The sequence below is a fragment of the Oncorhynchus tshawytscha genome, linkage group LG11 (assembly GCF_018296145.1).
Source record: "Oncorhynchus tshawytscha isolate Ot180627B linkage group LG11, Otsh_v2.0, whole genome shotgun sequence".
In the NCBI taxonomy this organism is placed as follows: domain Eukaryota; kingdom Metazoa; phylum Chordata; class Actinopteri; order Salmoniformes; family Salmonidae; genus Oncorhynchus; species Oncorhynchus tshawytscha.
The window spans coordinates 18,376,931-18,403,770 of record NC_056439.1 but is presented as its reverse complement, the minus strand read 5'-3'; the positions used below and the strand labels follow the sequence as shown (position 1 = coordinate 18,403,770).

Here is a 26,840-nt window from a genome sequence, read left to right as displayed (position 1 = left end):
AAACAATTTAATTCTTGTAAGCTTAAGTTTCCAATTTTAATTCAGAAAACAAAGACACATTTTTTTTGGTTGCATACCCTTTGGCGAAGATAACTGCCAACAATCGCTTCTTGGAGCCACCAATGAGCTTGAATTTTGCCCACTTTTCAGCATCAAACTGCTCTAATTCATCAATGTTTGAGGGGTACCCTCCACTAACTACTGTTTTGGTCCTTTGTAGCTCAGTTGGTAGAGCATGACGCGTGTAAAGCCACAGTAGTGGGTTCGATTCCCGGCACCACCCATACATAAAATGAATGCATGCATGACAGTCAATTTGGATAAAGCGTCTGCTAAAAGGCGTTATTTATTATTATGATTCTGATCTTGCCATTGGTTCTGGATGCGATTCACATCTGGACTCTTCGCTGGCGACTCCAGAACAGTCCAGTGTTTCTTCTTGAACCATTCCAGGGTGCTTTTGATGTGTTTTGGGTTGTTGTCTTGCTGGAAGACCCATAACCTTCAAAAGAGACACTGGGTTGAACATTGCACTCCATAACACCTTGATAATCATCTGATTTCATGATGTCTTGCACACATTCAATCCCCCCAGTTTCAGAGGCAGCAAAGCAACCCCACAGCATTATCCAACCTCCCCCATGTTTGATTGTAGTGAGGGTGTTATGTTCTTTGAATTCTGTGGCATTTCTTTGCTGCCTCTGGCACTGGGGACCTTGCACGTGTGCAAGACATCATGAAATCAGCAGATTATGAGGTGTTTTGGGGTCTGATGTTCAACCAAGTGTCCAAACACCAGGTCTCCAATGAAGGTTGTGGGTCTTCCAGCAGGATAACAATCCCAAACATATCAAAACACATCTAGGAATGGTTCAAGAAGAAACACTGGACAACTGTTCTGGAGTGGACAGCGAGTAGAAAGTTGCAGCAAGCACATTGATGGCTACAAGAAGAGTTTGTCTAAAGTTATATTGGCCAAAGGCTGTGCAACAAAGTACTAGCTCCGGGTGCCAATAGTTTTGTCCATGCCATGTCTTTATTTTCTAAACAAATTGTTTAAACTTAAGTCAACAAAATTAAAATTGGTTCTGCAATGTTAAAAATCCAATAAGGTGTGGGGACCAAATGTTTTTTTCAATTTGAACTTATTTGAGAAGAAATAGGGAATTATTTAAGAAAAGTGCAAGGGTGCCAATATTTTGGCCCTATAAAAATCGGTTCTTTTTTTCACCTGATTGCGTTTAGTTTTTCGCAAAAACTATAGGGCCCTACAATATATTTGAATGCAACTGTAACTCTGAATAATAACACCCAGTAACGGCTGACTCTCATTCCTGTGGGATTCCGTGAAGTTCTATAGTCAAGTTCTGGACAGGACAGGATAGACAGTCTACAGGATTGGGCAGTACAGGAATAGTTATGAGCTTTTTGGGGGGGGAGAAGGGGTGGGGGGTTATAAATATGTAATGTGTGGAGCATTTCATACAAAAAAATTGTGTAGGCCTAATATAGTATACCTTATTAAAATCTTTACAAAATAAATAGCCATTTCCCCCTCCCCTTTCTTCGGTTCACTCTCTTGACTCGCTCCAGTTGTAGCCAGTCACGACTTTACCTCAGATGCACGCAGAGGCGTACACAATTACACATGTCCATATCCATGAGTTCATCCGACTCTAGAAAAGTACAAGGGCTGCCTTCATTGCCAAAATCTCTTAATGTGGTTGTTATCTGCTGTGTATAGGCAACTGTCTCATGAGCGCTGAGCAGCAGCCAAATGGAGCAGTTGCTATGGCTACTCACACACAAAGCAGCTGTATCGCATTAGTGGAAACCAAGACTGTTCTCAGGGCAAATCTGCCGATTTTGACTAGCAGAAGTGACTTTTCGAAGCAGGTTAGGATAATTAACGTGGGAGGTTAGGATAATTAGGTTAAGAAAAGGGTTAGGGTAAAATGCTAATATTGTCCCTGATGCAACGCAAACATTATCAACCTACAACCAGGCTTGCCCTGAGAACAGTCTTGGTGTGCCGAGTACTCGGACAAAACGAGTATCATAACGAATATGGAGAATTTTCCGAATAAGACATCAGTAAAAAAAAATTTTTTAAATCAGCTGCCAGCATGCTTCTCTTTCACTCAAACAGTGTGAAGCTCTAAACAGCCATTGGCTAGTTCGTCTGTCTGTATTGAAACGGGCGGGGTAATCGGTTGAGCTTGCTGCAGCGATTGGATTAGAACAAGCCACTCTTCCTCTGCTCTCATTTCCACAGACAGACACATGCATGGCTGTTTCACTCACTCACAGTGAATTGTTAGTAGTTACTATCTTGTCTCATCGCTACAACTCCCGTATGGGCTCAGGAGAGACGAAGGTCGAAAGCCATGTGTCCTGCACACTTGAGAAATAGTCTTTACCGGCATTTAAAGCACACTTACGGGTTTTCTGATCATGAGTAAATCCGATTACGAGTATCAACTGTGATAAAACGGATACGATTACGAATATGAGTATGCCGACATCGGTACACCCCTAGTTTCCTCTAATGCGATGCTGCAGCAGAGCGGGGACAGACAGAGAAGCAGCTAAAGGCTTCCGCATGCATCGCCTAGCCGAATCGAACGAGTGTGCTCGAGTACTCCCTTTACAGATCTTCGCTTGAAAAATGAGAAAAAGCAGCAACAGTACTGTTTGTCCATCTTAAGATGCCGTAGCTTGTATACACTTCAAAATAGTCAGAATTCATTAATTCAGCTAAAATTAATGACAGATTTCTTGAGTTTACATTTTTGCAGAGGAGATCTTAGTCACGCAATTTTACATCTAACTAAAATGTTTGGTGCAGTACTTGAAAAAATTTGCATGAAAACGAGTCGTGTTTCGTTGAATGACAACAAATTAATGTGTGTTTAGTATGAGAGAGGGAGACAGAGTGTGTGAGGAAAGGAAGGAGAGTGTGTGTGTGTGTTTTAACTGAAGAGTAGAAGGTTTCATGCCGTGTTTTCCCTTACTGACACAATGACATGCAGATCAGTATGCATGTACACTGCTCAAAAAAATAAAGGGAACACTTAAACAACACAATGCAACTCCAAGTCAATCACACTTCTGTGAAATCAAACTGTCCACATAGGAAGCAACACTGATTGACAATACATTTCACATGCTGCTGTGCAAATGGAATAGAAATGATAGGCAATTAGCAAGACACCCCCAATAAAGGAGTGGTTCTGCAGGTGGGGACCACAGACCACTTCTCAGTTCCTATGCTTCCTGGCTGATGTTTTGGTCACTTTTGAATGCTGGCGGTGCTTTCACTCTAGTGGTAGTATGAGACGGAGTCTACAACCCACACAAGTGGCTCAGGTAGTGCAGCTCATCCAGGATGGCTCATCAATGCGAGCTGTGGCAAGACGGTTTGCTGTGTCTGTCAGCGTAGTTTCCAGAGCATGGAGGCTCTACCAGGAGACAGGCCAGTACATCAGGAGACGTGGAGGAGGCCGTAGGAGGGCAACAACCCAGCAGCAGGACCGCTACCTCCGCCTTTGTGCAAGGAGGAGCACTGCGAGAGCCCTGTAAAATGACCTGGAGCAGGCCACAAATGTGCATGTGTCTGCTCAAACGGTCAGAAACAGACTCCATGAGGGTGGTAATGAGGGCCCGACGTCCACAAGTGAGGGTTGTGCTTACAGCCCAACACCGTGCAGGACGTTTGGCATTTGCCAGAGAACACCAAGATTGGCAAATTCGCCACTGGCGCCATGTGCTCGTCACTGATGAAAGCAGGTACACACTGAGCACATGTGACAGACGTGACAGAGTCTGGAGACGCCGTGGATAACGTTCTGCTGCCTGCAACATCCTGAAGCATGACCGGTTTGGCGGTGGGTCAGTCATGGTGTGGGGTGGCATTTCTTTGGGGGGCCGCATAGCCCTCCATGTGCTCGCCAGAGGTAGCCTGACTGCCATTAGGTACCGAGATGAGATCCTCAGACCCCTTGTGAGACCATATGCTGGTGTGGTTGGTCCTGGGTTCCTCCTAATGCAAGACAATGCTAGACCTCATGTGGCTGGAGTGTGTCAGCAGTTCCTGTAAGAGGAAGGCATTGATGCTATGGACTGGCCCGCCCGTTCCCTAAACCTGAATCCAATTGAGCACATCTGGGTCATCATGTCTCGCTCCCATCCATGCTTTAGTCCAGGTCTGGGAGGAGATCCCTCAGGAGACCATCCGCCACCTTATCAGGAGTATACCCAGGCGTTGTAGGGAGGTCATACAGGCACGTGGAGGCCACACACACTACTGAGCCTCAGTTTGACTTGTTTTAAGTAGTGTGGTATTCCACTTTAATTTTGAGTGTGACTCCAAATCCAGACCTCCATGGGTTGGTAAATTTTGATTTCCATTGATCATTTTTGTGTGATTTTGTTGTCAGCACATTCAACTATGTAAAGAAAAAAGTATTTAATAAGAATATTTAATTCATTCAGATCTAGGATGTGTTATTTTAGTGTTCCCTTTATTTCTTTGAGCAGTGTATATTCCTTCCTCCCATTCCTCCAGCCAAATCAAATTTTATTTGTCACATGTGCTGAATACAACAGGTGTAGACCTTACCGTGAAATGCTTACTTACAATCCCTTAGCCAACAATGCAGTTGAATTAAAATAGAGTTAAGAAAATATTTCCAAAATAAACTAAAGTAAAAAATAAATAAAAAACATTAAATTACACAAGAAAATAAGGGGGGGGGGTCAATGCAAATAGTCCGGGTGGCCATTTGATTAACTGTTCAGCAGTCTTATGGCTGAGGGGTAAAAGCCTTTAAGGAGCCTTTTAGATCTAGACTTTGCGCTCCAGTACCGCTTGCTGTGCGGTAGCAGAGAGAACAGTGGCTTGCGTGACTGGAGTCTTTGACAATTTCTGACACCGCTTAGTATATAGGTCCTGGATGGCAGGAAGCATAGGCCCCAGTGATGTACTGAGCTGTACGCACTACCCTCTGTAGCGCCTTACAGTCGGATGCCAAGCAGTTGCCATACCAGACGGTGATGCAACCGGTCTGGATGCTCACGATGGTGCATCTGTAGAACTTTTTGATGATCTCGGGACCCATGCCAAATCTTTTCAGTCTCCTGAGGGGAAAAAAAAGGCGTCTTTGGTGTGTTTGGACCATGATAGTATTTTGATGATGTGGACACCAAGAAACTTGAATCTCTCAATACGCTCCACTACAGCCTGTCGATGTGAATGGGGGCGTGCTCTGCCCTCCTTTTCCTGTAGTGCACAATCAGCTCCTTTGTCATGCTCACGTTGAGGGAGAGGTTGTTGTCTCTGATCTCCTCCCTATAGGCTGTCACATAGTTGTCAGTGGTCAGGCCTACCACTGTTGTGTCGTCAGCAAACTTAATAATGGTGTTGTGGGTGAACAGGGAGTACAGGAGGGGACTAAGCACGCACCCCTGAGGGGCCCCGGTGTTGAGGATCAGCGTGGCAGATGTGTTGTTGCCTAACCTTACCACTTGGGGGCGGCTCGTCAGGAAGTCCAGGATTCAGTTGCTGAAGGAGTTGTTTAGTCCCCGGGTCCGTAGCTTAGTGATGAGCTTTGTGGGCACTATGGTGTTTAACGCTGAGCTGTAGTCAATGAACAGCATTCTCACATAGGTGTACCTTTTGTCCAGGTGGGAAAGGTCAGTGTGGAGTGCGATTGAGATTGCATCATCCATGGATCTGTTGGGGCGGTATTCGAATTGGAGTGGGTCTAGGGTTTCCGGGATGATGGTGTTGATGTGAGCCATGACCAGGCTTTCAAAGCACTTCATGGCTACCGACGTGAGTGCTACGGGCCGGTAGTCATTCAGGCCGGTTACCTTCGCTTTCTTGGGCACAGGGACTATGGTGGTCTGCTTGAAACATGTAGGTATTACAGACTTGGTCAGGGAGAGGTTGAAAATGTCAGTGATGACACTTGCCAGTTGGTCCCTCAATGCCGCGCATGTTCTGAGTACACCTTCCTGGTAATCCGTCTGGCCCGCAGCCTTGTGAATGTTGACCTGTTTAAAGGTCTTGCTCACATCGGCTACAGGTAGGCCTTAGCAAATATGAGCAAATCAGCCATTCTATGCAGTATTCTATTGTACACTGAACAGTGTGACGTTAAATTCAATGCGTTGTATTGAGTAGAAGTGTGAATTTCAGTGACAGACATTTCCGTAGCACATGAGCAGAACATTTAGAAAATGGGAACAAGTGTCCGGGGGACGGAGCGAACAGGACGCTAAGATCACAGATTTTTTCCCCACCGTGATACTTGACCTGGTATTGTATTGTTAGTAAAATGTTGGTATCGTGACAACACTAATACAGACAGACGGGATGCCAGTATTTTAACTTATCCACTTTGCTCCAGGCTGCAGCCTGGAGAGAACATTTACGTCAGCAAGCCCAATTCACAAGGTTGTTAAATTCAGGGAGGGACGCTGACAAGGATAAAGACGGACAGAGAGAGAGAGCGGGAGAGAGCGAGAGAGGAAACCTCGCCTTGACTGAGGCGACAGACGACCTCCAGAGCCAGGGAATTGAAGGGAAGTTGGGCTATAGTTTCACTGGTGTTGCATCAGCCAGCCTGAGGGAGCAGGAGCTGACCCAAACACATGTGTCCCAGAGGCTGTACCAATCACACCCCACAGAGGGACACATCTAATGCTGAATGCCAAATCAACCCTTTACTCTCTAGCCACTTCTGTAGATCTGAGAAGATTAGAGGGGTGGAAGCCAACTGCTGTATATACAACATGTATATACCACACAGCCAATCAGAAAGCATTAAATAAAGATAGACAGCTACAGTATCACCATAATGGCTGTGGTCCTAGGGTAGATTTGGAATTCAGATTTTAAAGAGCTGGATGCTGAAAATATGTTATAATGTATGTGCAACAAGAAACCAAGTGTCTGAGAGTGACTTTGACCCTAGTGTTGAATGTAACTGCTACCTCACAAATCAAACCACATTCAAAGCCAGGGTCCGGTGAATGATGTTAGTGGATGTAGATGTAGAATGCCAACCTTTGCCATGGGATTGTGTGAATGTTGAATAGCCATTGTCTTAACCACAGCAAAGGCCATTTGGCCTTGGGGTGTTGTGTGTATTCAATTGAAAAAGAGCAGAATGGAGAGAGGATGCAGAGGGGGAACACAGGCTGAATGTTGTTCCTTCCTGTCTGCTGCTGGAGAGGGGAGGAGGTGGGAGGATGGTTGTTTGTTTTGCGGTATGTTTGTGCCCTTTGTCTCTGTCTTACACACAAACAAACTCTCTCTCTCTGTTATCACTGCCCCTATAGGCCCCTCAGCCCTCAGGAGTCAGGTGCATGTTGGTTAATGGGACATGCCATTATCAAAAGAGCGTTGCAATAGTTACAACGGAGTAGACTACAAATGCCTGTGTGTACTCAGCTGGAGTGGATAGGGGAAAGGAGAAGGGATGGATGGGGGGGATGGGACAGGAAAGGGAAATGGAGGAGAGAGTGGGGGCTTACAGTGTTGAGGGGCTGAAGAACAGATGGGTCCACATGACAGCTGATGTAGAAATTAGTCCAACCAACCAACCGTAATTTTGAAATATTTAACCTACAGTACAAATGTAAATACTTTACATTCAATGAAAAACACAATTTATATACTGTATTCAGGGTTGGGGTCAATTCCAATTCAATTGCTTTTTAATGAGGAAAATTTGAATTGAAATAGAAATGTCAGTTTACTTTTGGAATTGACTGAATTTAAATAGATTTTACCCCAAACCTGACTGTATTACAAGTATATTGACGTCTATGTTATAGAGGTTAATAACTTCTGACAGGAATATTAGTAGGACCCTATAAAATCCACGTTGTAGAGAACCCGAACAAAGTCACGGAATCCAGACATTAAAACGGAATTTAACAAAATTCAAAAATGTATTGAACTTAAGACATCAACTAAGTGTATTGAACGTATTAGAAAACGCATTAATTTGCTCGAGTTAATCATAAAACATGAACAAAATGCATCAGTGATTCATGTTTTCCGCAAACTTCCAGAAACGGCACAGGAATGCACCTGTCTCTGTGTGTTGTATGTGATGCAGGCGCATGTCTACACTTTATACAGCCGTTAGCGATGATGCTAATGACAACCTTCTGCTAGCAGAGATGGAAAAGCTTTCCCAAAAACCTTCTCAATTAAATGTGAACTACAAAGTAACCTGTGCCTACCTGGCAGAATGATATCATGATTATATGCATCTATTCAGTGGCCATTTGCTTTGCAAACTATGCAATCACATGAGCGCCACAAAAACATCGCTAACCAAACAATGGTCTCTTGCTGGTGCGAACTTGGATTAAAGGGTAGCCTAACTACACCTCAAAAGCCACATTTCTTCTATTTTTCCCAGACCTCAAAAGTCTCATGATGTGGTTTAAGCATTGTTGTGGACTTAGAACATGCTTTTATATTTAAAAAGTGTGATTTTGAGAGCGAAAACCATTATCATCATTTTGTTATCGGGAACCTGGAAAAATGAAACGGAGAAAACAGTATTTGAGAAAAAACTAAATGGAATCAGGCAAACCATGTAAAGGGCCCTATGTTAGGCTTTATCAATATAAGGCAGCTACTGTAGGCCTACATAAATGACACCTAAATTGCAACACATACACACACATCCACTCATACAATCCTTCATAGATTGCTTCTATCTAACCAGTCGTTAAATGGTAATAGTTGTTTGAGGTAAACGCTATCAGATATGTGAGGGCAGAAGTCAATATGTTGTCTTCCTTCTGAGTGGATTTCAGTACAATTTTAATCCAGTTATAGTATGATAAGAGGTCTATATACGAGGTAGCAACACTGTCCCACTGGACATTCCTTTCCGTTCCTGTGGCAGTACTGTTGCATGCTGGTAGTTGTGTCAGTGTTGTCCAAGGCGGAGTAGTCTAGTGATTATTTGTCTGTGATGACTTCTCAGACTTTGTTTAACCGCCACAGAGATGTGTGGGTGCAGCATGCGTATTGCATACACTACCGGTCAAAAGTTCTCAAAAGTTTTTCCTGTCTCAACACCCTTGAATGAAGCTACTCATTCAAGGGTGTTTCTTTATTTTGTACTATTTTCTACATTGTACAATAATAGTGAAGACATCAAAACTATGAAATAACACACATGGAATCATGTAGTAACCAAAAAAAGTGTTCAATCAAAATATATTTTATATTTGAGATTCTTCAAATAGCCACCCTTTGCCTTGATGACAGCTTTGCACTCTTGGCATTCTCTCCACATGCATTTCAATGAACAGGTGTGCCTTCTTAAAAGTTAATTTGTGGAATTTCTTTCCTTCTTAATGCGTTTTAGCTAATCAGTTGTGTTGTGACAAGGAATGGGGTGTATACAGAGGATAGGCCTATTTGGTAAAAGACCAAGTCCATATTATGGCAAGAACAGCTCAAATAAGCAAAGAGAAACGACAGCCCATCATTACTTTAAAACATGAAGGTCAGTCAATACAAAAAATGTCAAGAATTTTTAAAGTTTCTTCAAGTGCAGTCGCAAAAACCATCAAGCGCTATGATTAAACTGGCTCTCATGAGGACCGCCACAGGAATGGAAGCCCCAGAGTTACCTCTGCTGCAGATGAGAAGTTCATTAGAGTTACCAGCCTCAGAAATCGCAGCCCAAATAAATGCTTCACAAAGTTTAAGTAACAGACACATCTCAACATCAACTGATCAAAGGAGACTGCGTAAATCAGGCCTTCATGGTTGAATTGCTGCAAAAAAAACAGTACTAAAAGGACACCAATAAAAAGAAGAGACTTGCTTGGGCCAAGATACACGAGTAATGGAAATGTGTCCTTTGGCCTCGAGTCTAAATTTGAGATTTTTGGTTCCGACCGCCGTGTCTTTGTGAGACACGGATGATCTCTGCATGTGTATTTCCCACCGTAAAGCACTGATTAATTAATTAGACACTGTCTAATTAAAAAAAAATTCAAGGCACACTTAACCAGCATGGCTACCACACCCTTCTGCAGCAATACGCCATCCCATCTGGTTTGGGCTTAGTGGAACTATAATTTGTTTTTCAACAGGACAGGGCTATTTTACCAAAGAGGAGAGTGATGGAGTGCTCCATCAGATGACCTGGCCTCCACAATCCCCTGACCTTAACCAAATTGAGATGGTTTGGGATGAGTCGGACCGCAGAGTGAAGGAATAGCAGCCAACAAGTGCTCGGCATATGTGGGAACTCTTTCAAGATGGTTGGAAAAGCATTTCAGGTGAAGCTGGTGGTGAGAATGCCAAGAGTTTGCAAAGCTGTCATCAAGGTAAAGGGTGGCCATTTGAAGAATCTCAAATATATTGTGATTTGAACACTGTTTTGGCTACTACATGATATGTGTTATTTAGTTTATTATTCTACAATGTAGAAAATAGTACAATAAAGAAAAAACATTGAATATGTGTGTGCTGTGTTTGTGTGTGGGTCACATGTGAGAGTAATGGTGTTTTGGTGCTTCTGGCTCGTTGTTGATAATTAAACTGCTGTAATTAAGCCGTTTGGGACACTTGCCCATTAGAAGCCTTCCCCCTGTAGACCTCCTTGCTAAATTACTAGTTCCCTCTTATAATTTCCCCACACCGCTAATGTCTGGCGTAATTACACTCCCTGTTTTCACAGACCATAAGCGCCTGGGCTTGCTCGCACGCACACACAGAAACACAGACACAGAGACAGACAGAGACCCCACTATGGCTAGAGAACTTAACTGTCCAAAGAATAACGCTCTCACAGTAGACCTAACGGCTTCCCTGCCGAACATGATCCTAAGTAGCAGCACATCACATCATTTTGAACAAACAAAATACGTAACCGAATCACAGAGACGACTTTCTGCTAAACCTGTATCACTGATAGCAGCGTAGAAACAGCACTTCCCCTTTGAGATATAGTCTATCACATGGCTAATCTCATATCGGGCTTGTCATGTTTTCAGAAACAATTTTTCCTCAACGCTGATTCTATTAGATCCATCCTTATGACTCCCATGTTCCCTGGGAGAGAAGGTTGTGAATGATGTGTGTCTATGATAGAACAGTTCTGTGAACAGTTGCTGTGGCCTCACATGCACCTTACAGCCCCTTACAGTCAAGTTTTACCCACACTGTGAACATTGTCAACTGTAGGTTTGCTTTGTTACAAAAATGGCTCATCCAGATGTAGTCGTCCTGAGTCAAAAGGATGAGGTAACATAGGAGGGGTTAACACAAGCACACCTCCATCCTAGGGTTAAGCCAGGCTGCCGACAGGGGGTTAAACACCTCCGTCACCTCCATCCTAGGGTTAAACCAGGCTACTAACAAAGGGTTAACACAAGCACACCTCCATCCTAGGGTTAAACCAGGTTGCCAACAGAGCGTAAGGGATAGCGTCACAAGAGTTATTTCACATATTTCAGCCAGATAAAAGATAAGACCATATTTACTATACAGAGGAGATCAAAGGAACCACAGACTGAAGAGGAGAGCTTAGCTCACCACAGGAGCTCAAAGCACAGCTAAGCTGCTTATACAGGACAGGACAGGTACAGTATCAGGCATATCAATCGCTTTCTGACCTCTGTCTGCTTCTCAGCAGTAGAAGCAAAATATGTTTTGTTCAGCTGTCATCAGAACTCACACTGCCCACTGGCTATACCTAAATGTAAAACCTTACCATTGTTTTTAACAGGCTAGCTGTCCTTTAGGATTTCACACATCATCAACAGTGTTGATCTTGTTAACTACCACATCATGAGGGTGATGGGGATGACCTTTCATTAGTGGGTCAAGATGGGGTAAGTGCTACACTGCTAGCAATACAGAAAGTCCGAAAGTCTGTGATTCAATAACGTGTTTTGTTTGTTCAAAATTATGTGATGTGCTGCTACTACATAGGATCATATTCAGGTTGACACGGGAGTGAAAATTCATTCTTCCCATCTTGTCCTGTCCAATTTTGTCCCTAAATATCCTGATCCTGCAACAGTTCTAGAACCCGGGAAGTTTCCTGTCCCATCCTGATAAAAATCACTCCGGTCCCGTGCTCATTTTTACGCACAGAAATCAATATGCTTCCCATCCGCAACATTTTAGAACAGTTGATGCATATATTATGATGACATTTTGTGGCGTTTTTCGTTTTGATCCTCGGCAAGGGTTTTATTGGCTGTTCGTGCACACCAAAAAATGGTCTTCAGGCAAGCCGACGTGTACGCCCCTTCGCCGGTCACTAGTTAACAGTAGGGATTCCCACAAACATTGCTCCCAACATTTAATACGTTAGGCCACAAACTAAATTTAAGGAGCACCAGAAAGAAATTGATTTGTGATACAGTTTAGGCTTACATTAGGCCTATATGAATCCTACCTTTGAAGCACATCTCACGAGTAGCAGACTCTTTTCCTTTCTTCCTGTGCCAATCAAATGAGCCTAAACCTACTGTCAAGTTACATTACCAAGTTGTTAGCTAGCTAGGTGACATGACTGAACAACGTTGTTTGTTATCAAACCAAAAATTTGCAGGATTATTTTAAAATGGCCGGCGACATGGTTTGTGAAATTATATCAAATGTGTGCGAATCCCGATAGAAAGTAAAAAAAGACATCTCTGGTAATATGGGTCATATTGTTTTTACCGCTTCCACTAGAGACGAGACGTTTTCTTTGCTGTAAAGCTGTAAACATGCCCGTCGCGAAACAGTGCTCCATATTCCCCCTCTGACAAACAGAGGCTGCATGTCAGTCAACTTGCAAAGTCTACTCTGGGCCTGTGATCTTGGTTATAACAGGTGATGAAATTATACAATATATCAACACGGCTTGCTTTGCCCTGTGCTGTTCCAATGTAACAAATGTATAACTCATGTACAACAGAAGACTCATCAGGGTCTGTCTGCATCCCCGCTCGCCATCACTGCTAAATTCTATTTATTTTTACACTGATGGGAGGAATAGATGTACATGAAGAGTGGACAGAGAGAAGCTGTGAGAGTGGGCTGGTAGGGGATGGGGCTGGCTGATTACAGATGCCACATGTGATGTGGGCATGGAAGTGAAGTAGATAGTGAAGTGGACCCATACATACAAGAGACTAGTGGCTGTTGTTTCAATTCAACTGAATGTATAAACCAAACTGAGTATATCAACATTCTCTAACAGGCGCCAGCGGGTTCTTTCGATCTGTAGGGCTGAAAAATGTGGTAGTATCATATGAAACGGTACTTGAAGATGTTGGTATCATAAGTATCATGATGTCTTGGTACCGTGATATTACTGTGGTACCGTGCAACACTAGTCTGTACTGGTCAAGAGGAAAGCACCATTTTCATAGCCTCTCTGCCTTGCCTTGTTCACCTTTCGGGGTGGCAGGTAGCCTGGCGGGTAGGAGCGTTGGGCCAGTAACTGATAGGTTGCTGGATCGTATCCACGAGCTGACAATGTAAAAATCTGCCGTTCTGCCCCTGAGCAAGGCAGTTAACCCGCTGACCCCGATAATGTGGATGTCGATTAAGACAGCCCTCCGCTCCTCTTTGATTCCGAGGGGTTGGGTTAAATATGGAAGACAGCCTCTCACCCTCAGCTCCAACTCATCTGCAACCACTAACCAGCCAGGACATTGTGTTCTGAACTGGAGAGTCTAGGCTACATGTAGGTCAACATAGCTCTCAGAGAAGTACTAGGCTGAAATGCCTAGTACAGGACTGTGTGACTTACTGCTAATGATGTAGCATGTGGCCCAAATGGCAACCTGTTTCCTACATAGTGCACCACTTTTGATCAGGGCCCATAGGGCTCTGGATAATAGTAGGGTGCTATTTAGGGAATAGGGTGCCATTTGGGATGCCTATTGTACTGTATGCAGGTTACTTTGCACCTGTGGTCTGGCCGCTGTTTACTTGTGGAACCAAATGCTATTTGTAATTCACATCACCTTCACAGAGTCACAGAGCGAGCACAGTAAGTGCTTAAATAAAAGGGTCTCTCAGACGCGTTGAGTTCACTACACAAGTTGGTAGTGTTCAGCTGAATTGGCTAAGGAAGATAAAAGGGGTAGGGGGGTGTAAATGAATGATTTTCTGCACCTAGACCAAAACCAAATTAGAGCGGCTTCACTGCAGTCAGATTGGATGTCTTAATATAAAAAAATATACACTACCGTTCAAAAGTTTGGGTTCACTTAGAAAATGTCCTTGTTTTTGAAAGAAAAGCAATTTTTTGGTCCATTAAAATAACATCAAATTGATCATAAATACAGTGTAGACATTATTAATGGTGGAAACGGCAGATTTTGAATGGAATATCTACATAGGCGTACAGAGGCCCATTATCAGCAACCCTCACTCCTATGTACCAATGGTACGTTGTGTTAGCTAATTCAAATGTGTCATTATAAAAGGCTAATTGATCATTAGAGAATCCTTTTGCAATTATGTTAGCACAGCTGAAAACTGTTGTGCTGATTAAAGAAGTGAAGAGGTGACTCTGGGATTTGATTTTACCTTAATTTAGGCAAGTCAGTTAAGAACAAATTCTTATTTTCAATGACGGCCTAGGAACAGTGGGTTAACTGCCTTGTTCAGGGGCAGAACGACAGATGTTTACCTTGTCAGCTCGGGGATTCGATCTTGTAACCTTGTGGCTACTAGTACAATGCTCTAATCACTAGGCTACCTGCCGCCGGGATGCTGGCCTTCTAGGCAGAGTTGCAAAGAAAAAGCCATATCTCAGACTGGCCAATAAAAAGAAAAGATAAAGATGGACAAAAGAACACAGACACTGGACAGAGGAAATCTGCCTAGAAGGCCAGCATCCCGGAGTCGACTCTTCACAGCTGACGCTGAGACTAGAGGTTGACCGATTAATCGGAATGGCCGATAAATTAGGGCCGATTTCAAGTTTACATAAAAATCGGAAATCGGTATTTTTGGGCGACGATTTGCCGATTTTTTTGTATTTTTATACCTTTATTTAACTAGGCAAGTCAGTGAAGAACACATTCTTATTTTCAATGACGGCCTAGGAACGGTGGGTTAACTGCCTCGTTCAGGGGCAGAACGACAGATTTTCACCTTGTCAGCTCGGGGGATCCAAACTTGCAACCTTACAGTTAACTAGTCCAATGCAATAACGACCTGCCTCTCTCTCGTTGCACTCCACAAGGAGACTGACTGCCTGTTACGCGAATGCAGTAAGCCAAGGTAAGTTGCTAGCTAGCATTAAACTTATCTTATAAAAAACAATCAATCATAATCACTAGTTAACTACACATGGTTGATGATATTACTAGATATTATCTAGCGTGTCCTGCATTGCACATAATCTGACTGAGCCTACAAGCATACAAGTATCTAAGTATCTGACTGAGCGGTGGTAGGCAGAAGCAGGCGCGTAAACATTCATTCAAACAGCACTTTTGTGCGTTTTGCCAGAGTGTCAAGCATTGCTTGAGTGTCAACATTGCGCTGTTTATGACTTCAAGCCTATCAATTCCCGAGATGAGGCTGGTGTAACCGAAGTGAAATGGCTAGCTAGTTGGCGCGCGCTAATAGCGTTTCAAACTTCACTCGCTCTGAGCCAAGGGGTGGTTGTTTCCCTTGCTCTGCATGGGTAATGCTGCTTCGATGGTGGCTGTTGTCGCTGTGTTGCTGGTTCGAGCCCAGGGAGGAGCAAGGAGAGGGACGGAAGCTATACTGTTACACTGGCAATACTAAAGTGCCAATAAGAACAGTCAATGGTCAAAGGTTAATGAAATACAAATGGTATGGAGGGAAATAGTCCTATACTAACTACAACCTAAAACTTCTTACCTGGGAATATTGAAGACTCATGTTAAAAGGAACCACCAGCTTTCATATGTTCTGAGCAAGGAACTGAAACGTTAGCTTTTTTACATAGCACATATTGCACTTTTACTTTCTTGGACAAAAAAATAGCTTTTCTTTCAAAAACAAGGACATTTCGAAATAACCCCAAACTTTTAAACGGTAGTGTAGATATATAATAATAATAATTTAAAAAAATAATTAGGCCTAAACATCAGTTCTATTTAAGGATCATATCCTAAGGAACCATAGAGATTAGAGAGTATCAGTGTGCACTGTAAAAGGTATTTATTCTATATTTTGGTTTTCTACTATGCATGTTAGTATCCCAAAGAGATTTCCCTTTGCAGATTAACGGAGTATAATCAAATTTTTCTGCTTGAGTCCCATGCACCCGTCTGTGACTGACCCATTTGATTATTAAGAACTGAGAAAGGCACCGACCGTCTGTTTTATTGAACCTTTATTTAACAAGGCAAGTAAGTTAAGAACAAATTCTTATTTACAATGACGGCCTACACCGACCAAACCAGGACGAATTGTGCTCCGCCCTATGGGACTCCCAATCATGGCCGGTTGTGATACAGCTTGGATTTGAACCAGGGTGTCTGTAGTGACGCCTCTAGCACTGAGGTGCAGTGCCTTAGACCGCTGTGCCACTCGGGAACCAACATTTTAAGGGCACAGCATAGTGTGTCCCAAATGGCACCCTATACAGTGCACTACTTCCCTATGTGCAGTGGTCAAAAGTAGTGCATACATAGGGAATCGGGTGCCATTGGGACGCAATAGTGTTATCTCTGTTAGAAGATCAAACTGTGACTGGAAGAGGCAAACAGATAGACAACAGGGCCCTTCCTTGACCAGCTATAGTTTCACAGGGGCTCTGAGGGTTATTATGCAACCCAATGCCACATGAGGCACCGAATCAAGAAATTACATTACATAACGTAGCCTAGGCCTAATGTGGAGCATTCAGTCAGCCCCAGGGGCAGCCAAGTGGTAAACAGGGTACTCCACCATGAACAGGGAGAAAGAGCAGATTGTGTGTGTACGGTGTGTGTGTTTCAGTGTGTGTCTGTCAGTGTGTGTATGAGTGTGTAGCCTACGGTGTGGGAAATAGGGTATCCTTCTCTTCTGCCCTGAGAGCCTGTCTAAGAGGAGGACTAAGGTATTCTAGCAACCTGAAAGGACAAATGCATGTAGCTACTATACACAGAAAAATACAGAAAGAGACTTGTGTGAATAGAGGTGTTGCTACTCATTATAATGCAGGAGGCACTTTGAGGCTCGCTTTAAATAAAGACCAAGCCATGTCAATCAACTCCCCTCCACTCGCCCCATCCCGCCTCGCTCCCCCTGCCCCCTCATTTAGATTCAGGAGAGGAATTTAAGGCCTGGGTTTAGAAAGAGAATGATTTTTTTTTTAAGAGAGGGATAAAGAGATGTAGAGGGATAGAGAGAGAGAGGCTCAAAGACCTCTCTGATGAGGATAGGCTACCCGTCCTGTTGGTGGATGACGCATAGAGCTGTGGGTTGGCAGCGCACTACATTGCAGCCTGCCATAAAAGAAGGGTCAGTGTCTGACAGAACAACCAACCTGCATGTCCTCTATGCCATTCCTTTTGTCCATTGTATGGATTTGTTTACCCTTGATTATTGTTGTTCCTGATTGTCCCATTGACAATCTTAATGATAATTATTTCAATTATGTTAATATTGTAAATGAATCACTTAAGGACAGAGACCCACAGGGAATTGTGTGTGTGGAATTATATGCTTTGGCAATATGCACATTGTTACGGGATGGAGAGAGAGATTTAACATAGAATAGAGTCATGGCAGCACAGCATCATTCACTTCCTAGTTTTTCACTTATCATGCTGTGCACAAGTGATGCTGCCTGCCATTATATTGGCCCACTTAGCCTATTTCAGGTCCACATTTGGTTTACTGAGCCGTGCCACAATGCACGCACTCACAAACACACACACACAATTCCCTGTGGGTCTCTGTCCTAGTCACGTCAATCAATAGTCCCTGTGCATTTCCAATACAGTTTTACATCGGTAGAGCTGCAGCAGTTGGAACACTAGAACTCTCTTCTGACAGATGTGCACCATGCACTCTGGGAGTTAAGAGTTCTCGGCAACGAGTGAAGAAGCAGTCAACCTGACCTAGGCTAACCCAAGGGACATTCTGCATTCTTACTCTGCCTACACTTGTGCTAAGGTTTTATTATGGATGTATTTGGATTTCATTAAGTTAGCTTAAATTCGTGAGAATCCTAAATATAGGCTAAACAACACTCTACTTTATACTCTTGATTCTTTAATCTGGTACAGATTCTCTTCATGGGATAGAAACACTATGAATAAGTAGAGACACAAGCTAAGCAGAGATTTAACACCAAAAATACATTTGAAATAAGATGATTGTAAAGGCTTTAAAACGGCACTAACACAGTCAACATGTGTATTAAGTTACTGGCGACTAAATGTCACCATCTGCCAACAGCAGCCCAATAAAGAACAAATGGAAAATAATAAAACACTTCCTTTCAAAGCAAAAGTTTCCATTCCAGACAGTGGCTTACCACCAAGGGTTTAAAACGACAGTCTATATAGTATCAAGAAAGAGAGAGAATTTAAAAAAGAATGAAAGAAAGAAATAGGTATAGATAAAATGCCCGCTGTTCCAATATTGGGCAATGCCAATTAAGGCAAGGCGGGTCCTTTTCTACAGATGGCAATGCCAAATATATACTGGCAAACATAGAATTCAATGTAGAAATGCTTGAGCTAAGATGATGCTTTTCCAAATGGATTTTATAATTTTCTTTGGCATAGCCATTCTCCATAGTAGGACACAAGGTGCATAGTAGGCCTAATTGATAAAGCGCATGTCAACCACCATGCTGCTTGAATCCATGCAGCACATTCAGTAGCAGCAATCGCTTCCAGCTAAAGTGAGTCAGGTAAGGTGGTTAAAGAGAGTTGTCTAGGTGGTATTGTAACCAGGCAGCAAGTCCAGCTCGTTCTACACAGTTGCATTCTAGAATTCCTTTGTGAAGTCCACCTGATGTTCCAACTGCCTCGCCCAGACTAGACTGCATCACTTACTCACTTAAGTGATAATGCCAGAGTAGCTGTTGTTTGGAGGATATATAGGCACGGGTGTTGTTAGGAGGATGCCAATATAGCCTCCAAACACTGGCTTCGAGATCATTATCATTTTTATACAATGGGTTACCAAAATATTTAAACAATAATTAACATATTTTCATATTTTGATTCATTTATTCATACTATTTCATCCTTCCACAAAATACAGTCCCGACACAAATCTAGGGTTGCTACTCAAGCTGGCTGGTCGTTCGTTCTATCGGTTTGGTTGCCAGAGACGCGACCCAGATGTTCAGTCTTTTTGTCCTGTATCTATGGACGCGACCCAGTCGTTCATTCTAAATTGTCAATTGCCATACTGGCTGACAATGTTCTTACGACTAACTTACAGTCATGTCAAAAAAGTGCAGCCAGAATAACAGCAACGTAGCCACATTTGAATTTGTTAAAGCTGTTTTCTAGTGGAATTTATTTGGATACATCCATAACAATGAGCTAATGAGGTAATGAGGTGTGATTTCGCCTGGCATTGAGAATGTGCTCAGTCATCAGGACACTGTTGTTCAGAGGAGGTAGCCAACAACACAGCTAACACAATCACCTCAAACTGCAGCAAGAAAGACAACAAACTAGTTGCACTTCATTTCGTTTTACCCTTTTTCAATTTACATTTCTTTGTACAGTGCCTTCGGAAAGTATTCACATCCCTTGATTTTTTCCACATTTGGTTATTTTACAGCCTTATTCTAAAATGGATTCAATCGTTTTTTCCCCTCAATCTATACACAATACCCCATAATGACAAAGCAAAAATAGGTTTTTTAGAAATTTTAGCAAATGTATTAAAATAAAAAACTGAAATATCACCATTACATAAGCATTCAGATCCTTTACTCAGTGCTTTGTTAAAGCACCTTTGGCAGCAATTACAGCCTTGAGTCTTCTTTGGTATGACACTACAAGATTGGCACACCTGTATTTGAGTTTCTCCCATTCTTCTCTGCAGATCCTCCCAAGCTCTGTCAGGTTGGATAGGGAGCGTTGCTGCACAACTATTTTCAGGTATCTCCAGGGATGTTCGATTGGGTTCAAGTTCGGCCTCTGGCTGGGCAACTCAAGGACATTCCGAAGCCACTCCTGCGTTGTGTTGGCAGTGTGCTTAGGGTTGTTGTCCTGTTGGAAGGTGAACCGTCGCCCCCAGTCTGAGGTCCAGAGCGCTCTGGAGCAAGTTCTAATCAAGGATCTCTGTCCTTTGCTCTGTTCATCGTTGCCTCGATCCTGACTAGTCTCCCAGTCCCTGCCACTGAAAAACATCCCCACAGCATAATGCTGCCACCACCTTGCTTCACCATGGGGATGGTGCCAGGTTTCCTCAAGACTTGACACTTGGCATTCAGGCCAAAGACTTCAATCTTGGTTTCATCAGACCAGAGAATCTTGTTTCTCATGGTCCTGAGAGTATTTAGGTGCCTTTAAGCAAACTCCAAGCGGGTTGTCATGTGCCTTTTACTGAGGAGTGGCTTCCGTCTGGCTACTCTACCATAAAGGCCTGATTGGTGGAGTGCTGCTGAGATGGTTATCCTTCTGGAAGGTTCTCCCATCTCCACAGAGGAACTCTAGAGCTCTGTCAGAGTGACCATCGGGTTGTTGGTCACCTCCCTGACCAAGGCCCTTCTGCCCTAGGAAGAGTCTTGGTGGTTCCAAACATTTGGTCTTGGGGACCTTCAATGTTACAGAAATGTTTTGGTACCCTTCCCCAGATCTGTACATCAACACAATCTGTGCCTCTCGGAGCTCTATGGACAATTCCTTCTACCTCATGGCTTGGTTTTTGCTCTGACATGCACTGTCAACTGTGGGACCTTATACAGACAGGTGTCATGTCCAATTAATTGAATTTACCACAGCTGGTCTCCAATCAAGTTGTAGAAACATCTCAAGGATGGATCAAAGGAAACAGGATGCACCTGAGCTCAATTTCAAGTCTCATAGCCAAGGGTCTGAATACTTATGTAAATAAGGTATTTCTGATTTTATACATTTTCTAAAAACCTGTGTTCGCTTTGTCTTTATGGGTTATTGTGTGTAGATTGCTAATCAATTTTAGAATAAAGGCTGTAACGTAATAAAATGTGGAAAAAGTCAAGGGGTCTGAATACTTCCCGAAGGCACTGTATATTTCCATAAAAATGATGCTAGCTGATTCATTACTTCAACTGGCTGAGAAATTCTGCCTGCCTTTCTGTCTCATCCCGACTCTTTCATTACTATGGGACAGCTGGAGATCGAATTTGAATACTGAAACAATGTCGCAAATGTCGGGGAGACAGACTGCAAGGTTCATAAAAATCTCTGCTGTTGAAAACTAAATGTTAGTCTAAAAGAAAATTGAGATCATGTCTAGATGATTTTTAAAGTGGAGATCAAGTTTATAACTTGCCTGACTGGGCTGATTAGACAGTGGATTGCACAGTCAGATGGAACAGAGTAAAGAGGCATTTTAATGTCATAGATTTAGCCGGTGGTACCTTGTGGAATAGACACTGGCTGGAATGCAGTTTTAACCAATCAGCATTCAGGATTAGACCCACCCGTTGTATAATCTCCAATAATCACTTATGATGCAGACAAAACCACACAAGTCTCATCACTGACTGTTCTGACTAGCCACAGCGTCAACTATTCCCAGTAAAACTGTTACTTTTTGTAGGCCCGCAGATCAATAGGCCCGTGGAGCTTTTGTAGGCCCGCGGATCAATTTTACCTGTCCCCGCTCCCAAATAAGAACAATCCAAAAATGTTTTGGGTTAGGTTATTAGGTCGGGTTCTTAACTTGATGTTGAGAGTTAGAATAGTAGAATACACAAGGTGCAATTTATAAATGTTGTTTTGCATCAGCAGTTAATTGACAGTCACTCAATTAGCCCATGTCAGCAAACATTTTTTTTAAATAGGTAAATTAGTCTAGCCAGCTATCTAAACTTGTAATAACCATGGGCCAACATTTCTCTCCACCCTTTGGCAAAATTAGCAGAATTGCAGGGAATTAGATATATATATATATATAAAAACAATGTATCTCTGCCCCATGGCAAAATGTGTGGAATTGCAGCAAACTTGATTTAAAACTGCAACATGTTCTCAAAATTAGTAGAATTGCATGAAAAGATCTCTTCTTTCCGCTGTCAAAAAGGGGGCCACTAAAATGTTCTGCTCGCAAGGTGGGGGGCCGGCTGACTGCATGTGTGAGTATGGATATGGGTACACAGACCCGCAAGCCACTGCAGACCCTCATGGTGAGTTCAGATTTGTTGTGGCCCCCACCCCCATTGCCCATCCCTGCTATAGTTAGTTACTCACTCACTCACCCACTCTCCCATTCTGACTTCTGAAGCAAACCACTGAGGCTAGTCACTGACTGACTGCTGTCAGTTACAGCTACTGTATCCCCAGAATCAACTGTTGTGTTCACATATCCTCTACATGGGGTGGCAGGTAGCCTAGAGTGTTGGGTCAGTAACTGAAAGGTTGCTAGATCGAATCCCCAAGCTGACAATGTAGAAATCTATTGTTTTTCCCCTGAACAAGGCAGTTAACCCATTGTTCCTAGGCAGTCATTGTAAATAAGAATTTGTTCTTAACTGACTTGCCTAGTTAAATAAAGGTTAAATAAATAAAAAACAAACTGTTCACATAACCCCAGCATCAACTGTTCACATAACCCCAGCATCAGCTGTTCACATAACCCCAGCATCAGCTGTTCACATAACCCCAGCATCAGCTGTTTACATAACCCCAGCATCAGCTGTTTACATAACCCCAGCATCAGCTGTTTACATAACCCCAGCATCAGCTGTTTACATAACCCCAGCATCAGCTGTTCACATAACCCCAGCACCAACCCCATTCTGCACTTCAGATAAACTTGCATGCTCCAGGCAGGAGGCAGCACTCCACCCAACTGTGATGTGAACACTTCACCCCACCACACGCAGTCCCAGTAAAAATAACTTCAATAGGCTGTTTCCCTTCCCCTGTGTGCTCGCATTGTGTGTGTCTGTCTGTTTCCCTGTTTCTGTGTGTTTCATTAAAAAATTATAAATAAATGCGGAGCAATCAATTACTGCTGAGATTAGAAAATTGCCAGTATTAATGTATTACTTGGTGCTCATCTCAAATCTTATTTGCCTGCTGTACAGATGTAAGATGTTAATTTGTTCACACTTTCGCAGAAGAACCTTCCTGCAATGCAGTACATTTAAAGTTTGTAGTGCAGTCATCAACCTTTTCTAAGTCAAAATCACTTTCTGAGTCAAAATGCAAGCCGAGATGTACTGCTCAGATTTTTTTAACATGACTTAGACAAATGTAAGCCTACGCAACATTAACCTACTAAAAACAGTACTGTATCAATGAGGTTTGTGCTGTAAGACCAATATATTAGCCCCTCATATTGGCTTTGCTTGAATTGCGCTGCCAATGCATTGTTGTTCAGAGCATTTTTATTTTTTTATATGTAAAAATTTGAGCTAGGCTATATGATCACACCGGTAATATATCCGTTGTTGTATTACTTGTGAGGCACAGCTGAGTGAGCATACATTTAAATACTTTACTGGGCTGATGGTGCCTTCATCTGATGTTCAGTCTCAGAGGAGGGAGGGAGAGAGCAGCAGACTGAGGGTCCGCCTCTCAACGTCCCTCCGTACTCCCTTTCCTCCGCTGACCAAAAAGGGTCACCGTCTTCCAGCTGATGGCGAAACTCAAGTCGCACCGCATTATTCCTGCCTCATGCACAAATTCATGTTGTTACTCCTACAAACTATATTCCCCGATATTAATAAAGACCCAAGCCTCTAATGATAACAATGCAAGCCTATAGCTACACTTACCTACTCATTCATTACTGCTGCAGTGTTGGAAGAACGCACATTTTAATAGCCTAGAAAAGTGTTGAATAAAAAATGTTGACAGTGTTGAGTAAGAACTTAAACATGAACTCAGTCATTAAAAACAGCAGCACTTTGCTGTGTTCGTTGACAGTCTCTCTAGTCATGGGTTTTAAAAGGTTTGAAATATCACAGTATAAACTTTGCTGTAGCTTTCTTTCAAGCCTGGCACGCTACTGCAGACACGTTAATCTGAGCCATCCGATTGGCCAGCGGTAGGCCTATAGTGCACTTGATTTGCTCTCCGGGCCTGCCGGGAAGGCAGAGTTTGTACCCTCAGACACATGAAATGATTAAAAATGGGAAGAATTTGCCGATCTGGCGCGCAGGACAGCTGAATCGGATGCACCTACAGGCAACAGCACGAGACAAAAACAAAACAAAAAGGAAAGCAAGGCTTTATCATTGTTGTTTTTTTACAGAAATGTTTGGCGATTGACTAGGAATGCCTTGGAAATTGACCAGTCAATCGGGAACGACCAGTTGGTGACCACTGTTCCAGTGCATTTGAGGTTTAAAAAAAGGCTTCAGACGTTTGGAAGGGAAAATCAAATTACAAAAAAATGTATCAGCCCTACAAAAATGACCATTAATTTCAATTCACATAATAATGAACATTTCCAGCAAACTGGCTCAAATGAGGATCCTACACCTGTATGCTTCTAGTTGTCTGACTTGAGGGAGTGTGGCTGGCACAATTACCGTATAACCAACGGTTTTGGATGAAGACCGTCATGAAAATAAAATAACAGTCTTAACGGTTTAAAAAAAACGTTTTTTGTTGTTGTTGTGAGGAACGCACAACTGACTGACGACGGGACGCCCGGGCGTTTGTGCTGTTGAGTCCATTTCTGAGGTAACATGGACTCTACAACGTGATGAAACTTTGTTGCACCTTGCTGAAACAAGCAAGGTGTTTTAGCAAACCAGTCTTTGCTTGCCTAGGAAATGCCTCCCTGCAGCAGCAGCACATACAGTCAGGCGCAGAAGAGAAGAGAAAATGTCTATAAAATATTTATTTTTTTCTTTCAAATTGTTTTGGTTTAGTTATCCAAATGGTAATTGCGATAACCACGGTTATTTGGTAGACCAATAACTGTCATCCAAAATGCCATGCCCGTCACAGCCCTATTGGCCCATAGGATGAGGAGCAGCTGCCATGTGCACTGCCTGTTATTATATAACAGGCGTGTCCACTTAATTGATTTGCAACCCATGACCACTTCAAGCACTGTGCTAGATGTCGCGTGTGTGTGTGATGTAGTTAGAGATAGGATGTGAACTAGCCAGGAATAACTGTGTTTTTCCATGATGACAGCAAAACACAAGCACACACACGTCGATCAGGTGATTGATTTAATCATGACAAACTTGTGGGTGTGTGTGTGTGTGTGTGTAAATCACAGTTCTACACTACCAAAGTAGTTGTTTGATATCTTTGTGGTCCAGACTGGGCATATGGTTGACAGAACAGCAGGTTTGGTACATCTGAAACAGCTTGACCACCAAATTAGGCTACACTGCCTCCCTTCATATTGAGTATTTTCAGCATATGGCATTATCACACACTTGGCACTGAGTGAGTGAGCAAGGACACTGACTGAGCGGCACCCTCCAAAGCTGCCATAGGCATATATATCCCAAGCACAACAAATGTACTACTGCTATGTCCTAGTTCTGTGTCAACTGAGCGATTCATCTAATATTTTGGGATAAAAAATGTAACAAATTTTTTAATGCATACATACAAATGTCCCATATTTTGGCAAGGATGTTATTGTGAGATTGAATGGATGTTCTTCAGACACTAACGTTAGCTAGTCCAATCCTCTACTATCATTCCAGTATTTACACTGCATAGGATTTGTCCATTAAACTGTTGTTCTAAACGTTAGAATTGTCAGGAACGTGCCAGGCTGAACACTAAAGGACCATGTAGGATTTAGAAAATCATCTATTGAGTATAGTACATTTACAAATCCAGCCATTTAACTTACTTGATATATTATCTAGCGTTAGTTATTTTTTGACATCAAAGCAGAGACTTACTACTACTTAGATAAGCTGGTCCTCCTTGATAATTAGTAATGACGACAGTAACGTTAGCTAGCTATTGTAAACAATGCCAAACTGTGCCAACTTGTAGGCCTAAACACAAATGTCGTGATTTTGGGTAAGGACATGTCCTACATAATAACGTGGCTAGCCTAGCTGTGGCAGGTTACGGTCTTTGCATCCTTTCCCACGGGTGTCATTTCGCGAATAAATCTCAACGAACCATGTGCACAAACTAGAGTAGAGTCAGGAAATCCAAGTAACTTACCAAAATACACAGTCTTGTCACACTTGGGGCACTTTGAGGCCATGTTGCGATGATTTTATATCGACGAAAGATCATAAGAAGTGGTGTTCACAAAGTGCCTCACTGAAGCTCGAGCGTCTCCTCACTGCGCCTCATTTGCATAAACCCCGCCTCTCGCGCCTCACTTCTTTGGTCCAGCGCGCGATCAGTCACTGATCCGGCGGGAGTCGGTAGAGCACGGTGATATCTACGGAGTGGGACGGGAGCGCTCAGCCACTGACTCAACCACCCACTTTCTCCTATCCTTTTTCCCCTTCTTTTTTTTCTCAACTCGGCGAGTAGGCAGTGTTTGTTTGATTCACAATGCGCTCTTTCACTGAAGAGGAGTAGGAATTTCTACGGGCGTGCGTGATAATGGCAGACGTTGACATTTGGAATCAGTTATCTGGCTGATTGAATGGCCATGGAGAGAGATGGGGGCTAATATAGTATAATCATTTATTTCATGACGGTGCCTTGACATTTGACGGTTCAATGTAAACTCCACACTG

The 26,840-nt window shown here is 42.9% G+C and overlaps 1 protein-coding gene across 2 annotated transcripts in view; it reads right to left on the bottom strand.

Moving 5' to 3' along the window:
* The window catches only part of crip2 (cysteine-rich protein 2), a 53,119-nt gene extending 26,584 nt beyond the window's left edge, over window positions 1-26,535 (bottom strand). The window contains exon 1 of one of the 2 annotated variants that reach the window (XM_024436978.2): window positions 26,311-26,535. In XM_024436978.2, coding sequence (XP_024292746.1) covers window positions 26,311-26,385 — 75 coding nt within the window. In that variant the 5' untranslated portion in view covers window positions 26,386-26,535. The remainder of the gene's footprint in view (window positions 1-26,310) is intronic. The other variant, XM_024436977.2, reaches the window with a different exon arrangement.
* Window positions 26,536-26,840: the final 305 nt, after the last annotated feature.